This window comes from Drosophila montana, unplaced genomic scaffold (genome assembly GCF_035044405.1).
Source record: "Drosophila montana isolate Dmon_TW-CO22-7 unplaced genomic scaffold, ASM3504440v1 contig_2106_1, whole genome shotgun sequence".
NCBI classification, from domain to species: domain Eukaryota; kingdom Metazoa; phylum Arthropoda; class Insecta; order Diptera; family Drosophilidae; genus Drosophila; species Drosophila montana.
The window spans coordinates 361,639-383,571 of record NW_026997017.1 but is presented as its reverse complement, the minus strand read 5'-3'; the positions used below and the strand labels follow the sequence as shown (position 1 = coordinate 383,571).

Here is a 21,933-nt window from a genome sequence, read left to right as displayed (position 1 = left end):
TAAAAGTGCTCTTCATTTTTTTTTTGGGTTGAATTGAGTTTGCCGTAGATATCCTGCGGGCGAATATTAAACAAATCTCGGCGAACGCATTGCAGAAAGTTGTCAACTTGCGCCGATAACACGCCCCAACGCCCACAAATACCCACCGATTCCCCCCCATAACCCCTGCCCATCCAGCCCTACCCTAACCACCCATCCAGGGCCGCTGTGTTGTTTCTTTTGTTTTGGCAACGAGCGAAAAGGCAAAACATTGGCAAATTTAAATGCAAATTACGAGGCAGAGTGAAAGAAAACAGCATGCGCAGCCGAAGGCCTGCAGCGAGTGGGCGGGAGGGGCGGTATGGGGAGGAGGGGCGGTTGTGACTGCTGAAAAAGTGTAGACTATTTGTGAAATTATGGCGCTAACAAAGTCGCCCAAGGAGCTGGAGCCGGAGCCAGAGCGGGAGACGGCGGACGGCGGAGATGGACGTACAGACAGGTGAACATTTGTGCCAAGCTAAGCAAATGCAATGCAACTAAGCTGCCGCGCCCACAACACACGCCCACAACTCACATACACACTTGCACGTAAAAAGCGAGTGTGACATGTAATATGAGAAATCGCATTATTACTTAAATCAAATATGCCGCGATAAACAGGCCAACAAGTAGGCGAAGACATAAAATATTTTAACAAATTAGATGGAACAGAGTTGGGGAGCAAACCGTTATGGAGCAGCTATAAGATTATATATAAATATTGGTTACGAGCATCGAATATAGTAATAGGCTATGAAAAACATAGGGTACAAGTATTTTATGGTCCGATCATTTGATATGGTTGCCATGCGGAGCGGTTGGAACCAGCGGACGGGGCATATTTCAAATGTTATGAGAAACATTTGAAAATAATCAAAAGAGTGCTGTGTAGACGGGCGTGCCCGACTACCAGATGCCCAGTGCTACAAATATTCGCGGTTTCTTCTACATACCGGAGAAAGACACGTTAAATAGTTTTGGTCTTTCTCTCTCTATACGACTTTTAGGGCTTAAATATGGCATATAAATACAAAGCGCAGGGCTGAACATTTACAAATGATATCTTTGTAGAATTCTGACAAGAATGGGCGATGATATTCAAATATTGATATGTTCCCAATCTGTGTATACCAAACGAGACCCAACATTCCAAATCTGCTCTCTCTCTCTCTCTCTCTCTCTCTCTCTTTCTCTATTTCTATTTCTATCTCAATCTGAGCCTCAATCTGAATCTGAATCTGAATCTCAATTTCAATCTCTATCTCTTTCTCTTTCTCCATCTCAATCTCAATCTCTATCTCTATTTCTATCTCAATCTGAATCTGAATCTGAATCTCAATTTCAATCTCTATCTCTTTCTCTTTCTCCATCTCAATCTCAATCTCTATCTCTATTTCTATCTCAATCTGAATCTCAATCTGAATCTCAATCTGAATCTCAATCTGAATCTGAATCTGAATCTCAATCTCAATCTCAAACTCTATTTCTGTCTCTATCTCTATCTCTATTTCTGTCTCTATCTCTATCTCTATTTCTATCTCTATCTCTATCTCAATCTCAATCTCAATCTCAATCTCTATCTCTATCTCTATCTCTATCTCTATCTCTATCTCTATCTCTATCTCTATCTCTATCTCTAGGTCTATCTCAATCTCTATCTCTATCTCTATCTCTATCTCTATCTCTATCTCTATCTCTATCTCTATCTCTATCTCTATCTCTATCTCTATCTCTATCTCTATCTCTATCTCTATCTCTATCTCAATCTCTATCTCTATCTCTATCTCTATCTGTATCTCAATCTCAATCTCCATGTCTCTCTTTATCTCTCTCATTCACTCTCTCTCGCTCTCATTCACTCTCTCTCACTCTCTCTCGCTCTCACTCACTCTCTCTCTCTCACACATTCTCTCTTTATGTTATCGATATAATGAAAATGTCCTATATATGTATATATTATATACAAGAATATATATTGAAAAATTCAACTATCTAGCTTTTGTAGTTTTGGAGTGCAGATGAACCAAAGAATATGCTAAGATCGCCTCGGCTATTGATGTCGATCGAGCATATATAATATGCACAATATAATATCCTAGCTGCCTCCACTTGCATAGATGCATTATACCCGATTCCCACGCATTCGCAATGGGTATACGTTATAATGATGTGCACAAGGCATAAAATAAGAAATAGTAATGGGAAATGACACAAGCCAAAAAAAGTAACAGATGAACAACATATACTGTACATGCATATATATATATATATATATAAACGAGACATAGATCAGACGAGTAGCTGTAATTGCATATACGCCATATATTAAGATATTCGCTGTCGGAAAGCAAATTGCTAGCCATTTTACAGCAAGGGAAAAGCTGCGTGGTAAGCTTTTCGCATCAGCTTTCATTTGCAGCACGTGTTACGCATTGCGACAGCAACGCCCGCAGGCTCCACGCGTGTGTGTGTGTGTGTGTGTGTGTGTGTGTGTAGCAATGGGGCACGCACAGACGCAATATTTTGCAGCAAGCTTGCGGCTCACCGAATTATTTCGCTGTTGTGCATTCCGTGCGCCCTGCTGGCCTGAGCCGCCATGGAGTTTTGCCATATCCTGCGCTGGGATTTGCTTTAGCTACCCCGTGTGACAGGCTGACAGAGTCCAACTCCAGGCAACTGGCAACTGGCAGCTGGCAGCTGGCAACTGCCACAACTTTTGGCTGGCTGGCTCTTCAGTTGTGGCAGCAGCAGCTCAGGTGCTGGTGCCAAAGGGTCGCTCATGTATTTTGCTCGGTTTGCCTGGCTGGCACACGGCAACATGCTCAAGGTTTATCTGCTGCTTATGATTAATTGCCGTCCGTCTGGCAGACAGTGAGAAGTCGCCTCGCAGGCCAACCGAGATTGGCAACAGTAGACAGGACCTTAGCCTGGACGTGACTTTGATCCGGCTAAAAGTGCTTAACTATAACTAAGTATACACAGGCACTCATCCCCAATTAAAAGTTTCGTGTTTTTCCAAAGATTTCACAGGCAGTTGTGAAAAATTGGTGGAAAATATTTGTGAAAATTCATTCAAGACTCGTGTTAATACAAATCAAAAAATATATATACAACTCTTATATATTAAATTGAATTCAATTTCGTTAACGTTGATAACAACCAAAGAAGTATCGATATATGTATCGAAATCGAAGAAAAAATATATGAATGTAGATATACAATGATATAGATATACAGCAATGCATTTATGGGAATTGTTAACTTATATCGATGCTGATAAATGTAAAAAAAAAAAAAAAATTAATAAAATTTTGTTTATTATCGAATTTATCGATCAGAATATCGATATCGATAAGAAAATATACACATATATATATAAATATAAATTTTACATGATAAATACATATATCAATATTATATCGTATATCGATGCTGTTTACATGCATGCATATTTATTGACTTCAACAAATATATCGATAAATCTATCGATATTCATCAAAAGCAATGTAACGAGGCAAAAGTCATGCATATCAAATAATAATCCGTCTGTCACAATTGGAAAATTCTGATGAATGTTCATAATTGGATTGTATTTGAATATAATTGCCCACGAGCCAAACACAACTCGAACATATGTTTAACGAGAGTTTCCGCATGCGAGCAGAGCTCAGTGTATGTCCAATGAATGCACTTTGTCATTCAATGAGTAAACTCATTGTTCACTTGACTTTAAGTGCAACATTCGCTGGTAACGGCATTCGCTGCAGAGACCACCGCACTCTCAACCAGCACTTCAGTGGGGTTGTTCGGGGCAGGAGGGTGCACATAACTCAGCTGGCTGAATTGTCGGCAGGGTTGCCCTGCTCTATACTTTTTTCTGTTTTTTTTTATTATGGTCACAACTATTTCAGTTGCCAAGTACATTTTGGTGACCCACGCTGAATTTATGAACTCGCTCTAATATTAAATTTGAGCTTCAATGCGAGCTGTCCAGTTGGCGTTAGGAGGCGGGGCAGCCGCCCCTGTCGTCTGGCTGAGCCACATGACAGGCGAGTCGAGTGGGCATGGCATACCTACATACATATATATTTATATGCCATATATTTTATCGTGCGAGTTGAAATAAAAAATGAACTTTATTATTTATTTATTTCTTTATCACTTTGTATGCGGCACACAAACAGACAAAGAAAAAAAGAAAATAGAAAAAAAAAACGTCGCAGCGAAACGAAATGAAATGGAACGCCTGCAGGGTTAAGGGCAGAGGCGTGCGTGCCAGGGGCGGGGGGAGGGGCGGAGGGGGGGGAGGGTGTCGGAGGAGGCTGCTTGCGGTTGCAAACTGAAACTCAAATTTAGATTGAAACTCGGTCAGTTTTTAAGCTCGCAACATTTATGAACTAAACCGCAAAGTGACAGCAGCAGCAGCAGCAGCAGCAGCAGCACCTCTCTCCCCCCCCCCCCCGTCCCCTCCCCGTCCACCGTTCCGCTGGCCGAAGCAGGGCCATGCGCCCAGAGGTGTGCTGTCCACAAAGGAAATAAATGTAATAGTTCGTTACGTAACGCTGTGGCACGCAGCTGCGATTAGAAAAAGGACACACGTAATTTTGTACTTTCCGACATGCTTTTTTACGGGCAGGGACAGACAGCATCCAAGATCCAAGCCGGGCCCGGCCATAACAAAGGTTGACTTCGTGCCGGAGGTGAGTTGACAAGTTGGCGGTTATTATTATTATTATGCCATACGCTTCTACAATGGATTTGTATTTATCCTCTGCATGCCCGTTGCGTTGGCCACTTTGATTATGTTTCACAATATGTAACGCATAGCTGGAAAGTATAGATACGTATATATCTATATGTATTCTTGATCAGTCGAGTCGATGCGATCGTCTCAGCCTTGAAGCCATGACACAGTCATGACATAGTTCAGCATATATGTTGCATCTGGTGCACACATCGATATCGGACAGATCGGACTACTATATGATCTTATGCCATACGCTTCTACAATGGATTCGTATTTATCCTCTGCATGCTCGCTGCGTTGGCCACTTTGATTATGTTGCGCAATATGTAACGCATAGCTGGAAAGTATAGATATATATCTATATGTATTCTTGATCAGTCGAGTCGATGCGATCGTCTCAGCCTTGAAGCCATGACACAGTCATGACATAGTTCAGCATATATGTTGCATCTGGTGCACACATCGATATCGGACAGATCGGACTACTATATCATCTTATGCCATACGCTTCTACAATGGATTCGTAGTTATCCTCTGCATGCTCGCTGCGTTGGCCACTTTGATTATGTTTCACAATATGTAACGCATAGCTGGAAAATATAGATATATATCTATATGTATTCTTGATCAGTCGAGTCGATGCGATCGTCTCAGCCTTGAAGCCATGACACAGTCATGACATAGTTCAGCATATATGTTGCATCTGGTGCACACATCGATATCGGACAGATCGGACTACTATATCATCTTATGCCATACGCTTCTACAATGGATTCGTATTTATCCTCTGCATGCCCGTTGCGTTGGCCACTTTGATTATGTTGCGCAATATGTAACGCATAGCTGGAAAGTATAGATACGTATATATCTATATGTATTCTTGATCAGTCGAGTCGATGCGATCGTCTCAGCTGTCTGTCTCTCAGCATATCTGCTGCCAGATCGGACTACTATATCGTATAGCCTCCAAAGGCACGATTGGTCGTCATTTAAATTCTAGACGAGTCCAAATAGCTTTCTTATATATGAACAACACCTTATGAACTTTGAATTTTATATATCCCATATATCTATAGAATCGGTTGAATAATCTATTTGCTTATAGAAAACTTATTTGCTGCCTTAAGAAATCTTAAAATTAAAAGTTTCAAGCCAAATGTCTAGAGTATTTCAACTGCAGCCTGTTGTAGATGAACCTTCCTGCCTTTTTTACGGCTTGGAATAGTTTAGATTGGTTTGGTTTGGTTTGGTTTGGTTTGGATTGGTTTCGGGGTCGGGGTCGGGCATTGACAGTTGGGAGTTGGCAGTGGCAGTTAAGGGGTTTTCTTTTTTTCGGGTCTGTGCCTTGCTTTCGGCGGCTCGCATTGATGGCATTTTTAATGGCTTAGCGGTGTCTAACTCCTTGCCAATTCGTTCGTTAAGGTTTATTAGGGTCGCATCTGCCAACAGGGGTCGAGTGTGTGTGTGTGTGTGTGTGTGGTGTGTGCCTCCTGTCTGGGGGTGCAGACATGTTAAAAGTGGCGCTAAAGAGCAACACATTGTGCGACAACAGCGGCAACAAGAAAATGCCCATAAATCAGTTTCAGTTGTTTGTTCGATAACGATTATTGCATTCCGTTGATAACACGGACACAGACATATGGGAGCAATCGCATTATTATTAATGCACATTGAAACTGGCATTCGAATTGACTATTTATATTTGAGCATTCCATTTAGATAATATATGTATGTATGTATATCGATAGCAGGCATTTGATTTTAAGTAGCCGCCGATGATAAAGTGTGGACAGGGGTGAAAAGAGTCTATAGTGAAGCAAACCCAAAGTGCCAATGGCAATACCCAGCAATTTATCGATAATTAATCGATACATTCGCACATGAAGTATCGATATATCATTTGAATTGCATGCCTAGCATACTTTTCACATGCATTCAACAACTGATGTCTGGCAGCAAGTCATCGATAAGTTATCGATAAGTTATCGATTAATTAAATAATTTTTACAACTGCCTTTTTTACGTTCTGGTATTGACTTTTGCCCGTCAAATTGCTAAAGACAATACAAATTGCTTGTCTATCGTATCGATATATGGTATATATGTATGTATATATTGCAATTTTTAAATTGATAAGCCTATAAACTGATCGATAACTAGGCAATGGCTGGAATGTATAATTGTTGCTTGATTACTGCTGATTATTAAATTAGTTATTAGATTAAGGTAAACATTCGCTTGTTGAAACTCATTAACCATGTATCGATAATATATCGATGAGTTTCCAAGACTATCGATTAATTATCGAAATATAATATGCAAAATAACTAGCCTAGTGTGTATATGCGTGCCCAAAACTTAGCACTGATCGATAAATTGATCGATAAATTGATCGATAACACAGCCATTGTGCTGAGGCACACAATGAGCAGCTCATTGCCAGCTGTGTCCTCGTTTGACACTGTCTAAAACTATTTCAGCAACAAAGTTTGCCTTGAATTACTGCCGCGCTACATAACTCAGCCTCAACTTTGGCAGTCAGACTCGAACTCAGAGTCGCAGTTGATGTTGCAATGGCAATTGCCGTCGAGTCAGGCAGGCAGGCAGGCAGGCAGGCAGCCCTTGCATACGGCGTCTGATTAGCACGACATTTGCCGGCGACGCCGACGCTGCCAGTTGACTTCACTTTGTCATTTGGGTATTTGAGGCGACCCCAGACCCCTTACCTCGCCGACCACCTGGCCGCAGCATGCCACAAAGTTGAGCCTTTGGCTGCAACTTTACGCTAAACGTGAGCGCGACGCCAAAATGAAAACTTTTCAATAAGCTAAACACTTCAAGCAGACAGACGCACTGACAGTTACGACTGCCAAACGGAGCAGTTAGCGGGGGTAGGTGCGGCGTGCAGGGGGGCAGCATGAAAAGTAGAAGGCGAAAGGACTCAAGTGGCTGAGCAGCGGCTGGCAAAACTTAACTTTTGCGTGCTAATGAATTCGAGCGTGGCGCATAAAAATGTTTGTGCCGAGCGCACAAAAGTATGCAGCAGCATTTTTGGCTGGCCCTGGAATTGTCAAGAGAGCAGGAGAGCGTGCGGACTCTCGAGCAACTCGAAACTATGCATTTAATTGATTTCAAGCGCTTTAAGCAAACAAATAGTGAAAACAAAAGCAGCCAAACAGTCATTCAGGCATCCAGGGGGGCGTGGGGCAGAGCGGCCCCCTGAATGCTATGCAGCGCATGCTTCAAGAAACAAACACATTAGCATAAGACACACACACACGGGAGTGTGGGGAAGGGGCAAGGCAAATGTCAATGGTTGAGCAGCAAAAGAAAAGCAAAAAAACAACAAAAACAAATATTGCTTGAAGTGAGAAGCGCAGAGAAGAGACGTGAAGTGAAGTGAAGTATGCTGCAGCTGACTGTGCGTGTGTGTGTGCGTGTGTGTGTTTGTCTGTTGCTGTACTATGCAAATAGAATTGCATTTAAATTAATCATACGCACCGTGCGACCAAGTGTGTGTGTGCGTGCAGAAATAACGGCACGCTAACGCTTACAGTTACCATCAGCCGCCTGTATGTGTGTGTGTGTGTGTGTGCGTGTGTGTGTCGTGTTTGTGCAATTTGCAAAATTGCTTTGCCGTCGAAGTCACATATCAACATGATTATCATTATCAGGCCGATCATCATCGCGGTGCTCAGCCAGGGTCAAATGGCAATATTCAAGTGGGTGCAACTTTACGTGTGCACGCGCGTGTGTGCGTGTGTGTGCGTGTGCGTGTGTGTGTGTGTTTAAGTAGTGCACACAAAAATAAGGTTAAGAAAACGCATCGCTTACACACAGAGAGAGCGAGCGGGGGAGGGGAGGGAGAGCGAGACGGCTCACAGGAGCCAGCGAAGAGTTGCTTTACCTTAATTTATGTGTGTGCATTGCTTACAGTTTGAACAGCACTGCGAGTGCTGCTCTGTGTGCGTGCGTGTGTGTGCGTGTGTGTGCGTGTTTTTAGCATGCACTGTTTGGGCGCATAAATCAGCAAAGCAATGGGAAGCGCTTAGCTAAGCAAGCAGCGACTGCCACAACAACAATAACTATAAATTTGAGCAGAAATCGAAAGTGCAGCACAACGAACACTTTAATGCCCTAACAGTCAGGCCAGTCTAAACAAGGTGGCAACACTGGTCGTCTATTAACTGTCCAACAAAATGTGGTTTAACTCTTAGAAATCTAACAAACACAATATAACAACAGCTCAGATTTGAGCATTAACTCAACTCTAATCGATAACAGGCGAGGCTGTCAACAGCGTGAAGTTGGCTGCGCTTAGTAATCGATAAGCTGGCGAGGATGACAACACTGAAAAAATGACTTAGGACTTTAAATCGGGAAGATCGTTGCTTGCATTTGAAACAATATTGTAAACATTATAGCATAGATACCATAAACATTTTTTCTAGGCTTCTATTTGGGGTTTTTTTTGATTCAAAGCTTACGCATTGAAAATACATATTCCAGCAGCTGGAGCCTTGAAATTGTTGCTACTTAAGCGCTTGCAAATCCCTTTGCAATGAATGCTAAAAAGGTAAATTACGCAAGTACCTGGTAAAGTGCTTGGCAAAAAAAAACGATCGGCTGACATTTGAGCGCTAGTGTGCTCTCGCTATGTTTGGTTTTATCAATTACGCTTTGTGCCGCATTCGTAAACGTTGCACTTTTGACTTTTCAAACGCATCTAAAACCAACTTTATGCAATTGCTTTTCTAAACGGGCACTCAGCATGTTGTTAAAAGCTTTGCAACTTGTTGTTACGAAAATAACAACAACAACAAAAGCACGAAATGCGCCACGTGCCGGCAAACGTGTTAACCAAGTTGAGAGACTTTTTGTGAGCGCATCGCAAGCAGCTGCCTCTGACAAGCTGTTGGCTGTTTCTGCTGTTGTTGTTACTAATATTATGCCAACAGTTTTGGTCGGTTGTCATGTACAGCTATTACCGTTAGTTGTAATCGTTGTCGCTGCTGTTGTTGTTGTCGCTGTTGTTGTTGTTGTTGTTGTTGTTGCCACTCGACACCAAATTGTTGGTCGGCACGAAAAACTCGCGCTTCAGTTTCGCGGCCACTTGTATGGGAAAAAAACAAAACACAATAAAAGTTGTGCTACCCTCCCTCTCTCTCCCTCTCTCTCTCCCTCTCTCTCTCCAGCCTTCCCCCTCCGCTCCACCCTCTCTCTGTCACTCTAGCTATTTTTGTTATTTATAGTTGTTGCGTATTTTTAATAAGTTGATTTAACCGTCGCTTCGGTTTATTATGCATAAATTATGCAAGCGCCTGTCATTTGTCAGCCTCAGCGGAAGAAGGACAACAACATTTTAAAGTTTGAGCAACTGTTGATGTGGCTCTGCCTGTGTGTGCGAGTGTGTGTGTGTGCGATGGTGTGCCGGGGAGGGGGCAGAGGGGTGTTGTTTTATTAATGAGCTGAGCCAAATTAACTTTAATATATGTGTGTAGAAAATGTTAAGCAACTGTATAGCATTACCCCAACCCGTCCCCCGTCCCCCTCCCCTCGACCCCAACCGCAGCACTCTTCACTCTAAATACCCTGTACGCATTAAATAAGACTGAATAGGAGTTTATTGTAGCGGGATAGTAAAGCTACAGTATTTTAACTTTTTTATATTTTTCTAACAATTGATCTGGTTTTCTTATAACCGATAAATCGATATCGATATCTATATCGATTTTCAGCTTAAGTGTTTTTATCGCCTGACGAGGATTGTTTTAGCTACATATACCAAATTGGGAGATTATAAGAATTTTAAGTTCTCATAATACCAAAGTAGATTGAATCGATAAATATCGATATTCGATATGATTTCTTTTGTATATCTCGCAAATTGCGATCGCTGCAGGCACTTTGTATGGGGACTATTAAAAATAAATCTCAATAGTTGCAGATAGCTTATTTTCTTCCGCTCTCTTATTATCGATAAATATCGGTTATCAGCCTCGTTTCTTTTAGAGCATCGCTCGGATTACGTAAGCTACATATACTAAATTTCAAAACTATATGAATTATGACTTCTCATAATACCAAATTAGATCGAATCGATAAATCGATCGATTTTCAACATGATTTCCTTTTATATATGTCGCAAGTTATAAGACTTTTGAAAATAGAACTTCTTGTCATATCTCAGTTGCAGCAGGTATTATCGATAAATTTCGATTTTGGAGCCTAGCATTTAGCTAGAGTCCCCTTATTTTGTATATCTGTTCTCGTAAGCTGTACACCGATTAAGAATACTTCACAATGTAAATACTTCAGCCCCGTTTTGCGCAGGAATTGGAATATATGCGTCCTAAGATGTATATATCTAAATGCAGAATTTAAACTGCCATCTTCAAGCTATACAAATAGCATAGCAATCGGATAGAGAGAGAGAGAGAGAGAGGGCGAGAGAGAGAGCGAGAGAGACAATGTGATGCTGGGGAATGCAGAAATGGCCCATACGCTTACTCTGCTGCATACAGGGTATCTAATAGTCGGTCAGTCGCTGCCATTACGCGCTATTATTTGTTTCTCGTTTTCACTGGGCCGGGCATTTATCATTTATAATTGTTTGGCTGTGTGTCACCCATTTGGTCATTGCGGTCCCGCCCCACTTGGGGCTGGCCTGGCATGGGGTGAGGGGCGGTCTTCGGGGCGGTCTTCGGGGCGGTGTTCGGGGCGGTGTTCGGGGCGTGGCCATTTCCTTTGTGCATTTCACATTTTGACACTTTGACATGCATTAAATCAGTCAAGCGTTGGGCCCGCTTTCAGCTCCATGACTTTTGCGGTACAGCTGTGTGTCTCGCTTACACACGCACTGCCACGCTTACCCCTCTCCCCACCTCTCCCCACCTCTCCCACTCTCTCTTTCCGACTGCCTGTCTCGCTTTCAGCTCGGTTTAAAGGTGACCACAGATTGCATATTTAATTGCTGCAGTTTTGACTGACCATTTCATATTAATGAGCCAAACCAATGACAACTTTTGGCCCAAATGAGCGCATGTAAATGCGTCCAAACGATTTCCTTCATGTCGCACCGTCCATTTCGGCTGCCGAATTCGGAACTGGCCGCATTAAGCCCGTAGCTTAACTGGCACCCAAAACTGAAACAGCATTTCAAATTAAACTAAATGATTAATACATGAAAACCCTCTATATTGCGAGTTCCTGTCAAACTGAATAGCTGCTGTTAAATGTTGCCACACACCTTTTCAAACACGACAATTATGTATCTAATAAAACTAACTAACAAATAATTTATCTACATAGATAACAGAAAAATGTAACAGCCCAATCCCGTTGTCACAATTTCACGCATTCTTGACATTTCGTTGACATCCTCTTGTCAGAAATCCATGCTTTGGCAGTCAGTCGGGTTGTTTAACCCATGAGTTATTTGAGAACCGATGCGGGGTAAATGGGACAAGATGTGCGCATCACATATATACTCTATCTCTCTCTTTCGCTTCTTGCCTCTCTCCCTTTCTTTATCGGTCTGTTATCTGTTGACCACACTTGTGGCTCTTTCCCTTTCTTCCTAATATACAAAGAAACTAAACGGGACATTTTGCTGCTTCTCTCTCTCTCTCTCTCTCTCTCTCTCTCTCTCTCTCTGCCTGTCTCTCTATTTCTCTTTCTATCTGGCTGTCTCTCTTTCTCTCGCTCTCACTCTCTTCCTCTCTCCTTCTATCTTTCCCTCTATCTTTCAATCTTTCGCTCACTTTCCTTCTTTCTTTCTATCTCTTTCTATTTCTCTCTCTCTCTCACTCTCTCTCTCTTTCTCTGCCTCTCTCTATCTCTATCAGCCTCTCTCTCTCTCTCTCTCTATCTGCCTCTCTCTTTCTCTCATTCTCTCACCGTCTCCCTCTCTACTTCTATCTTGCTCTCTCTCTCTCTCTTTCCATCTTTCGCTCTCTTTCGCTCTCTCTCTCTCTCTCTCTCTCTCTCTCTCTCTCTCTCTTTCCTTTAATGTACGATATGGTGGAGTATATCTCATATCTCTCTTAACTTTTTTCTTCTTATCCCTCTCTTCTTCTCTGTCTCCGTCTTCGGCTCAACAATTTTATCTTGACTGTCGCTCTCTTTCATGTTTCTCTATCTCTGTTTCTATCCCATTCACTCCAACACTTTTCCTCTCTGTTAGCTTTTTTCATCTTATATTTTTCCCTCTTTCTCTGTCTGTCTTCCTTCCTCCCATTAGCCCTCTGCTCTGTCTCTCTCTCTCTATCTTTCTCACTTATTTTTCTCAATCTCTATATCTATCCCACTCACTCTCTATCACTCTTCCTCTCTCGTTCTCTCGCCTGAGCACACTTCTTGTTTATTCCCCTCTCTTCTTAATACACACACACAAAAGAAAGGGACAACTTTCTGGACGACAACTTTCTCTGGCCCTCTCCCTCCCTATCATCGCGAGATCGTAATGCCCCGCGCCAAGGTTATGAACGTTAAAATTTATAACATTTCGCTTAGCTTTCAGCAGTCGATTTTTTCAAAATTTATGTTTATGTTGGTTCCAAATTTGTATATTATAATTGCGACAAGGGGATAACGGTGCCAAAATATGTACACGAAATTTATGGATAAAACATGGCAATTTCTTTACTTGCTTTGCTTACATATTTATTTATATTTTTTTGCGCTTTACTTTTTTGCTCAACATTTTCGACTTGTGGCGATTTATCATAATTTTGCGTTTTTTGTTGCCTTTGGCATAAATCAGGCAAAAATGCAAACGCTAAGACGCGGGCAAAGCCGAAAGAAGGGTATGAAGCGGCAGGGGGGAGGGGCAGGGGGGGAGGTGGCTAGTGTTGTAGATGCTGCTGCTGCTGTTGTTGCTGTTGCTGTTCTGGCCACAGTTTTGCAGGAGCAAAAGGAAATAACCAAAAGCTGCAACAATGCTAATTACCGTTACCCGTTTGGCCCAATTTTAATTCGTTTTAATTAAAATTAATAAGCGCAGTCGAAATCGTATGTTTTCACCTGTTTCTAGCCGAATGTGACAGGGAAATGGCGGACGGACACTCGATTAACTGTATTTGTCAAATTATGTCAACTAACGGCGCTTTGCGGCGCCCTCTGCTTGCCAGCTCATTAAATGCGTGCTGGGCTACATAACGGTACTCTCGCAGCGACACAATTTTGAATATGTGAGCGCACAGTGGCGCAAAATGCGAGCGCATTGCCAACAATTGCCCAAAGTGCGGCACAAAAGTATGCAATATATATTTCTAAATATATATATTTGTATATATATAATATTTCAAGACTTACCCCCACTTCCGATGGCGTCGGTGGACAGTGTGCGTGCGGCGCTGCCAACTGTTGGCAAATTTATGCACTGCCGCTGCTGCGACAAAAGGACACGGCACTAAGGACAACGTGTGCAAATGAGTTTTGTTTATGCGCGCCGTTCGCGGGGCCGCCTGTCACTTGATTTATGGTGTGACCAAAACACTTAAAGATGCTGCGGCGCCACTTTCAGCTTTTGGACTTTATGGTCAGCAACTATTGTTGTTGTTGCTGTTGTTTTTGTTGCTGCTGCTGCTGTTAATAATATTGTTGTTGTCGGCAATATATGTACCAACTATTGTCGCTGAATCTGGCGGCGACGCCGTCTGCACGTGGCGTCCAAATCAGTAGCCATGGCATCGGCCAGGCATTGTTTTTGTTTATGATTTGGCTTGGAATTATGTTTGGTTGATGCGCTCAACACTGCTTGGCGCACTTTGTCGCACCTAAACAACAATTATCAATTCACAAATTGTATGTTCACTGCACTCGAACGACCACAACAACAAAAAAATTGAATAACAATATAAGGACAATATGCACGTGATCCAAAGTCTATTGTATTTATTTGAAGCGCGTTGAATTTTTCGCTTTTGCGTGCACAGCATCCGACTGGCTTAAAGGTTTACAGCTAACTGTTAATTTGCAGATTCAAAATAAAGCTGTCTCGACTATATTTTGCAATAGCACAAAATGCCCACAAAAACGGCAAACATCGATAACATTCAGTATTTTTACTGCACTGTCGATACTTAACAGTGCTATGCGGCTGTTAAAGGCCTGTTATGACAGCGCGCGCTAAGCTGCCTTAAAAATATATCTAATAACATATACAATTTAACATTTAGAAAGCACTCAGTTAATAATATACTATATAATAATGCTTAATAAGCAGCAGTGGTATTTAAAGGTATCAAATTAGGTGTTTATAGGCTTTGAAACACTTTGCATTTTGAAACAAATCTCTTAATGACGTATTTATGCATATTTCATGTTTACCTGAACAATTCACTCGTATAGTCTTATCAATTATAACGTTTGATTATGCTATTATGTTAGTTTACTTATTTGAATGCTAGCGCACACTTTAAGTTTTGTGTGTGCCCGTTTTAAAGTCCAAATTGAATGCTAGTATTTTTATGGCGACAGCGACAATACCCAGTTGCCAGCTCGATAGCACAGACGACTATCGGGATTGCCAATCGACACAAGTACAACTACGTGGCTGCCGCTGTTTGGAAAATTTACAACAATTTCCACGCAAAAACTATAAGAAAATCAGCTTAAAGCAGTGACACCACAATGCAAACAACAGTTGCCAAAGTACTGCTCACATTATGTGGCCTAATACTGCTGTCAACAGCGGGCCAGGCCTTCATTGTCAGTGTGGACGCGCATAACGAGGAATGTTTCTTCGAGAATGTCGAAGGTGGCACAAAATTCGGTGAGTAAACCCCTGTCAAAAATACACTGCCATTACGCAGAATAACAGTGTCCAATTGCAGGCGTAACATTCGAGGTGATTGAGGGCGGCTTTCTGGATGTGGACATCAAAATCACCGGGCCCGATCAGCATGTCATGCACGAAAGCGAAAAGGAATCTTCGGGCAAATACACATTCGTTGCGCCTGCCAAGGGTGTCTATACCGTTTGCTTCAATAACGAGCGCAGCAGCATGACACCCAAACTGGTCATGTTCTCCATTGAAATGGGCGATGCGCCGCAGCGTGCACCGGGCGCACCCGGTGAAGAGGAGGTGGGCCACACCAAGCTCGAGGACATGATACGCGAGCTATCCGGCACGCTGACCAGCGTCAAGCACGAGCAGGAGTACATGCATGTGAGTGCCAGCTGTTGCCAGCTGCAAGTTGCAACATGCCACTAATTGACACACTGTCTCTTTTGTTGCGTTATTGTTGTTGCAGGTGCGCGACAAGATTCATCGTTCGGTCAACGAGAGCACCAACTCGCGTGTCGTCCTATGGTCGACATTTGAGGCCCTCGTCCTGGTTCTGATGACCGTCGGCCAGGTGTATTACCTCAAACGCTTCTTTGAGGTCAAGCGCGTTGTGTAATCCCTGTGCGCCTTGTGCGTGCGCGTGTACAGAGAGCGAATGTGTTGCAGTGTCTCAGCCTAATTTTAAATGATTTATTAAATACCTTTTTTGTAACAAATTTAAGCAACAGCTAAACATTCATTTCTTTCACTTCTGCGGGCAGCCCTCCCCCCCAATTCGAAATTTCGACAAAGACTGCCTAGCACGACTTAAGCAGGTTTATTTAGACAAGTGTTTGGAATTTAAGCTTATTTACGATGTCTTACCGAACTCAGGTGGAGCATGGCCAGCGTTGTCATATATATACCTATATATATACCTATATACCTATATCAATTTGTAATTAACATTTTGTGGACATTTTTACAATCGTCCCCAAAAAATATGGATAGTATTAATACATACGCCATATGCTGTAGAATTTTTTTGATATGTATATAAAATCTTGCTATAAATCTGAAGCTGCATTAAAGATGGATAATTTAAAAAAATTAATGTCACATAAATTAGCAAAATTTGGCAATTACAAAATGCACATAGTTATCTTAAACAACCAAACATTTTCTGCCTGCAATTAGAAATTTCAGAGCATTGTGCAATAAATCCTGATCTTTTTTAAAACTTTGTTATCAAATTACAAAATTACTATCACGTAATCATTATATGTAATATATTTTAGATGCATTTTGCAATTAAACAAAAGACAGATCTGCGTGCTACTTCGCTTCAAGCGTAAATTACACAAATTAGACAAAGATGAGCATATAATAAAGATAGATAGATATATATATATATATATGCATATATAGATTAAAGTATATACGATTAACAAATGCAGTCATCCTCTACTTGGCGGGGCTTACAATAATCGTTTATGTGTCTCTTTCAAGTCGCGGACCTTCTGCCGTAGTCGAGCACCGTCTTTGCATAGTCAGCAATATGGAGGACGCCGTGTTGCATGGATGCAATGTGCAGATTGTTGCCGTTCATATAGTCCGCGTTAATGTGCGGATTCTGGAGCTCGGCTATGAGCGTGGAGCACGCTGCTGCCGGATCGCCAGTGCCAACAAGCATTTGCTAAAAGCAAATAAATATTTGAATAATAGAACTCCTCTGTTGGGCCGAGCTGCTTACCGCCCAGTACTCGTTGCCCGGCAGGGCGTTGCCATCCCAGGCGTATGTGACAATGGGCAGCATGTTCTCCGTTAGCTTGTCGGCCGGATTGCGCACGGAGATGTGCACCTTAATGCCGCCCTGCGGATGTTGGGGCTCCGTTATGCAGGCGCCATCATGCAAGCCGCCCCATTTGTCGAGATGAAACCAGGAGAAGTGCACGACGCCAATGTGCGTCAGACGCGGACTGAGTGCACGCAAACGCTGCTCAAAAGTCTCGAAGAAGATCTCCTCCTGCGTCGGCGACACCTTCCATACGCCCAGGCCAATGCCCACGACATGTATGTACGCCGGTTTGCCTGCCCTGGCGGCGCGTGCTTCCGCCTCCAGTAGCAGCGTATCAAAGCTGATGGCGTAGCGCTTGCTCATAACAAGCTTGTCGAACAGCATCTTGCTATCCAACTCTATGAAGCGCTTGCCATCCGCCTGGACATCATTGTAGCAGTAGTCCTTGGGCTCCGCATAGAACTGGCGCCATATGCGACGATAGTCCTGCGCCCGATTACCGCTGCCTCTGGTTCCATAGCCTCGGTCTGCAGTATTTTGCTCTGGCGTTATCAATATATCCTCGCACTCCATGACATTGCTACGCTCGAAGCGCGCCCCAATTAGGCCCATGATGACGCCCTCGGTCTCAATCTTGGATTTGTCCGGTTCCACTTTGCCTGCATTTGCGCGCGAGCCGTCATTAATGAATTCCGAGTGCGTGGACGCATAGAGCAAGGCCGATAGCTTGATTTCATCATAGCTGAGCACATTCTCGAGCACAAGTGGAGCACGCTCTGTGCTGGTGCCGATCCGCTCAAAGCCACCTTCTCCCCTGCTGCCGTCCAGCAGCATAAACGCGTCCGACGAGGTAAAGAAATATACACAACGCTTGCTGAGCAAGCGCTGCACAAATTCCACCAGCGAAAGATTCCGATAAACATTCAATTCATGGGCATTGCCTGTCCAAAGAAACCAACAATAAGATATTTGATAGGCGAATACCCAATGCTATATCCTAACCGAACTTTTGCTTGTGCTCCAGAAAGTCGAGGTAGAGAAACAGTGTGAGCTCGTGTATAATCGGATAGGCGGATGCTATCTGCTGGCGTATCAGCTGGCGGCGCTCCAACGGCTGCGACTTCACCCGGGAGCTGTCGGTGCCAAACTGCCGATAGATGAGATCTTAGGTTGGATGCATCCGCAAATTTGGATGCATCGTAGGACCTACCTCAATGGGAAAGCTGTCAGAAACCGCCATAAACTTATCCAAATCAACAGCATCGGGCTTTGTGCGTGGTTTATCCAGTTTCTTGCAAATGGCCAACTGTTGCCTGGCAAAGTCGCTTGGGTTGGGCAACTGAGCTACCGGATTGGGCCAGAGCTGCGTCATTTTGCTGCGGCTGCTGATGTGAAGCTTGTCGCTTAAATTTTGAAATAACTTGCGCATTACCTCTAAAAAGCGGGCAATATTATTATTAATAGATATTTATATTGCATTTCATCGCAAAGCTTAACACAAACAAACAAATACGCCGCAACTGCTCGGCCAGTGCTGACAAGCGCAAAAGTGTTGATAAGCATGCGAAAGTGTCAGTGTGCTAAACGACGGTCGAGCAGCTGTTGCCAATTGCAGGCCGATTCATATTTCACCAGACCTGTTGGATGGGGGGGGGGGGGGGTGGCAATAAGCAATTGTCATGTGCACGCATTAAGTGCTGTATAACGCCAGCTGGTAGGCGACCTTGCCATACCCTGGCATAAAAAAATACATAGTATTAGTATTAATAAATGTACGCAAAAAATCACAACTATTTGAAGATTTTGAGCGGTTGCAATTTGTAATTATTTAATTTGTATTTATGTATTTATGCTGTTGATTGTGGCTTATTAATATATGAAAAGCTGGTCACACTAGCAGCAAGTGCTGGCATCCCAACCACAAGCTCAAAGTCAATATACTCCACTTAATTTACGGTTTACAGCGTATGCATTGTTTATAAAATGCCGCACGCAAGACAACTTCTTGTTAAATATAATTGTGAAATTGAACGATGGACACGATGTCAACATTTGGAGCCGAAGTGGACGCAATTTGGCCACCGGCCGATGCCAGCTCACAGCCAACGCCGCCGACTCCCTTCGGGCGCCGCCTGTTGGAGCAGTGCACATCCCTGAAGATGCCCGAGCCGGAGGGGACAGTCGATGTGGCTGCATTTATGGCAAAATCAATGCACTTTCCGCTCGAGGTGCGTAGAATATGCATTAATTAAGCGACCTGTTCAGCTAAAATTGGAATTTGCGAACAGTTCGGCGTGGAGAGCTGCCGTGTGCGGAGTCAGCCGAAGGCGCGTCATGGATGCATTGGACAGCAGATCGCCTCCGTTTATCCGCTGCTGCATGAGCGCACCCTGGCGCTGTATCTAGAGTATCTGGAGCACAAGGGGCAGTGGGGTAAGTGAACGTCACAGATTACAGATGTGGCAAAATGTCTAATTGGAAATAATATTGTTGCCAGGCAACGAAGTGGAGCAGCCCGTCTATCGGCATCTCTCGCTGACCAGCTTTGTGCAGCGTCTGCTGAGCAAGCGCTGCGCCAGCTTCTTTGCGCGCAACGACAAGTTCCTGCTGCTGAGCGGCGAGCGCGGCGCCAGCGGCTTTGAGCCGATTGGCACGCGGCAGGAGCAGCCGCCGCTGCTGCTGGAGGATGTGCTCAGCTATGATGAGGTTAAGCTATCGGCGCTGCTCTCGGTCAGCTCGCACACGGAGTTCATCAATGAGGGCGAGCGCGCCAATTGCGGCCGTGTGACCCACAATCGTCATAGCCTGGAGCCGGAGGGCGTGATTGTGGGCCTGATTGGTGCACGCCTGTCGCGCCGCAATCTAATGGAGTTCCAGGACATTGTCATTGCGCGCCAGCAGAACACCAAGGAGCATGGCTACGGTCAGCCGGCGGATGCTCCGGCCGAGACGCGCGCCGAGGACTATCGGCGCCTGTGGCGCAGCTACTACGAGACGCGCGATTATCTGCGCAGCGAGGTGAGCATCGATGGCAAACGCTTTGGCGTCTCGGGCAACAAGCAGGATGTGTTCGATAATCTGGTCATGAAGCGTCGCTATGCCATCATATTTGACATGCTGCTACTGGAGGCGGAGGCGCGCGCCGCCAAAACCGGCAAGTTGGCCTACGTTCATGTCGTCGGCTTTGGCCTGGGCGTCTGGCGGGTGGCGCCGCAGCAGGAGCAAATCTTTCTCGAGACCTTCGAGCAGCGCTTGCGTGCACTCAGCCCACGTCTGACGCACATTGGCGTCGTGCACTTCTCCTGGTTCAAGCTGGAGCGCTGCGGTGGCCTGCACAATGGCGCTGTCATCAACTGCTCGGATCATCCACAGGGCGGCATATGTGTGCACCTGTCGAAACGGAATCCGGCACAGAAGCTCACCAAGCCGGAACATGCCGACATGCTGCTGGTTGTGTCCTATGCCTGGGACGGCAATGCCCTGCCTGGCAATGAGTTCTGGATGGTGAGTATTCCCATCCATTTGATTCCCATTGTGACTTGGCTAACTCTTTGCAGAAAATGCTCAAGTCCACGGGCGACTCATCCACGGCCTGCTCCACGCTGATCGCCGAGCTGCACAACCCACACATCAATACGGACTATTGCAATGGCCAGAATCTACACATTGCCTCGCCCAAATACGGTGTGCTCCACATATCCGAGTATGCAAAGCGTGTGCTTAACAGCTGCAAATAGATGTCGTCCATCTCTTTCAAAATAATCCCCCCATATCTATCTATCCATATTCATATAATACATGTGTAAATAGAATTGTATATATATTGGCGATTCCAACTTGAAGATTAATTAAAGAGAAGGCAATAATCAATGCATGAAAGCCTGCTGGACTTCATTGAATTCATGAGAATCGCATAGAAGGGCAATATGTTTTCGTACGTGTTATTTTATTGGCTCTGCAGCGGATAGTCGGCGTTCAGTAAGGGAAAAACCACATACATACACACATGCATGGATACATAAATAAGCCCATATATAGATACTTGCATACACACATGCATCGATACATGCATACACACACACATACATACAATAGTAAAGTAGAGAGTGCATACATGCATCGACACATACATACACGCATGCATGGATATATAGATAGACACATACATGCATATACACATATATATACACACATATATATATATATATATATGCAGCATTCATACATACACATACATGAACACATATGCATACAAGCATGTAAGCCTGTAGGCTTAACTTGAATTCATGAGAATCGCATAGTAGAGCGATATTTCAAAATACGTTCATTTTGAAACGCAGCGTTATGAACTTTCGCTCGCACAACCTTTGAATTTCACAACCCTTCCAACCAAGATGATTGGAATTTTCTAAAATTAGCTTACACTTAAAACTCCGGCAAAGCAAACTTGGGTGAATTCCGCGAAAAGTGTCTAATGTGAATAATGGAATAATATACACCCCAATATTATAAACGTAAACATTAAACACTGGAATATTATTCACTGGAACATTACACGCTGGCATATTCACTGGAATCTTATACACTGGAATACCCATT

The 21,933-nt window shown here is 43.6% G+C and overlaps 4 protein-coding genes across 4 annotated transcripts in view; 2 read left to right on the top strand and 2 right to left on the bottom strand.

Moving 5' to 3' along the window:
• LOC135426891 (uncharacterized) overlaps positions 1–21,933 on the bottom strand; it is a 113,777-nt gene that overhangs the window by 66,108 nt on the left and 25,736 nt on the right. The window lies entirely within an intron of this gene.
• Positions 15,277–16,278, top strand: CHOp24. The gene is made up of 3 exons (XM_064680222.1): positions 15,277–15,542; positions 15,604–15,938; positions 16,024–16,278. Exons 1-3 carry the CDS (start codon positions 15,401–15,403, stop codon positions 16,171–16,173), a joined length of 627 nt encoding a protein of 208 aa, XP_064536292.1. The 5' UTR covers positions 15,277–15,400; the 3' UTR covers positions 16,174–16,278.
• Positions 16,809–18,860, bottom strand: LOC135426951 (uncharacterized). The gene is made up of 4 exons (XM_064680307.1): positions 18,545–18,860; positions 18,337–18,481; positions 17,290–18,275; positions 16,809–17,232 (listed from the first exon to the last, which is right to left on the bottom strand). Exons 1-4 carry the CDS (start codon positions 18,761–18,763, stop codon positions 17,041–17,043), a joined length of 1,542 nt encoding a protein of 513 aa, XP_064536377.1. The 5' UTR covers positions 18,764–18,860; the 3' UTR covers positions 16,809–17,040.
• Positions 19,300–21,204, top strand: LOC135426899 (uncharacterized). Its single transcript, XM_064680228.1, has 4 exons — positions 19,300–19,562; positions 19,623–19,767; positions 19,832–20,838; positions 20,892–21,204. Exons 1-4 carry the CDS (start codon positions 19,368–19,370, stop codon positions 21,069–21,071), a joined length of 1,527 nt encoding a protein of 508 aa, XP_064536298.1. The 5' UTR covers positions 19,300–19,367; the 3' UTR covers positions 21,072–21,204.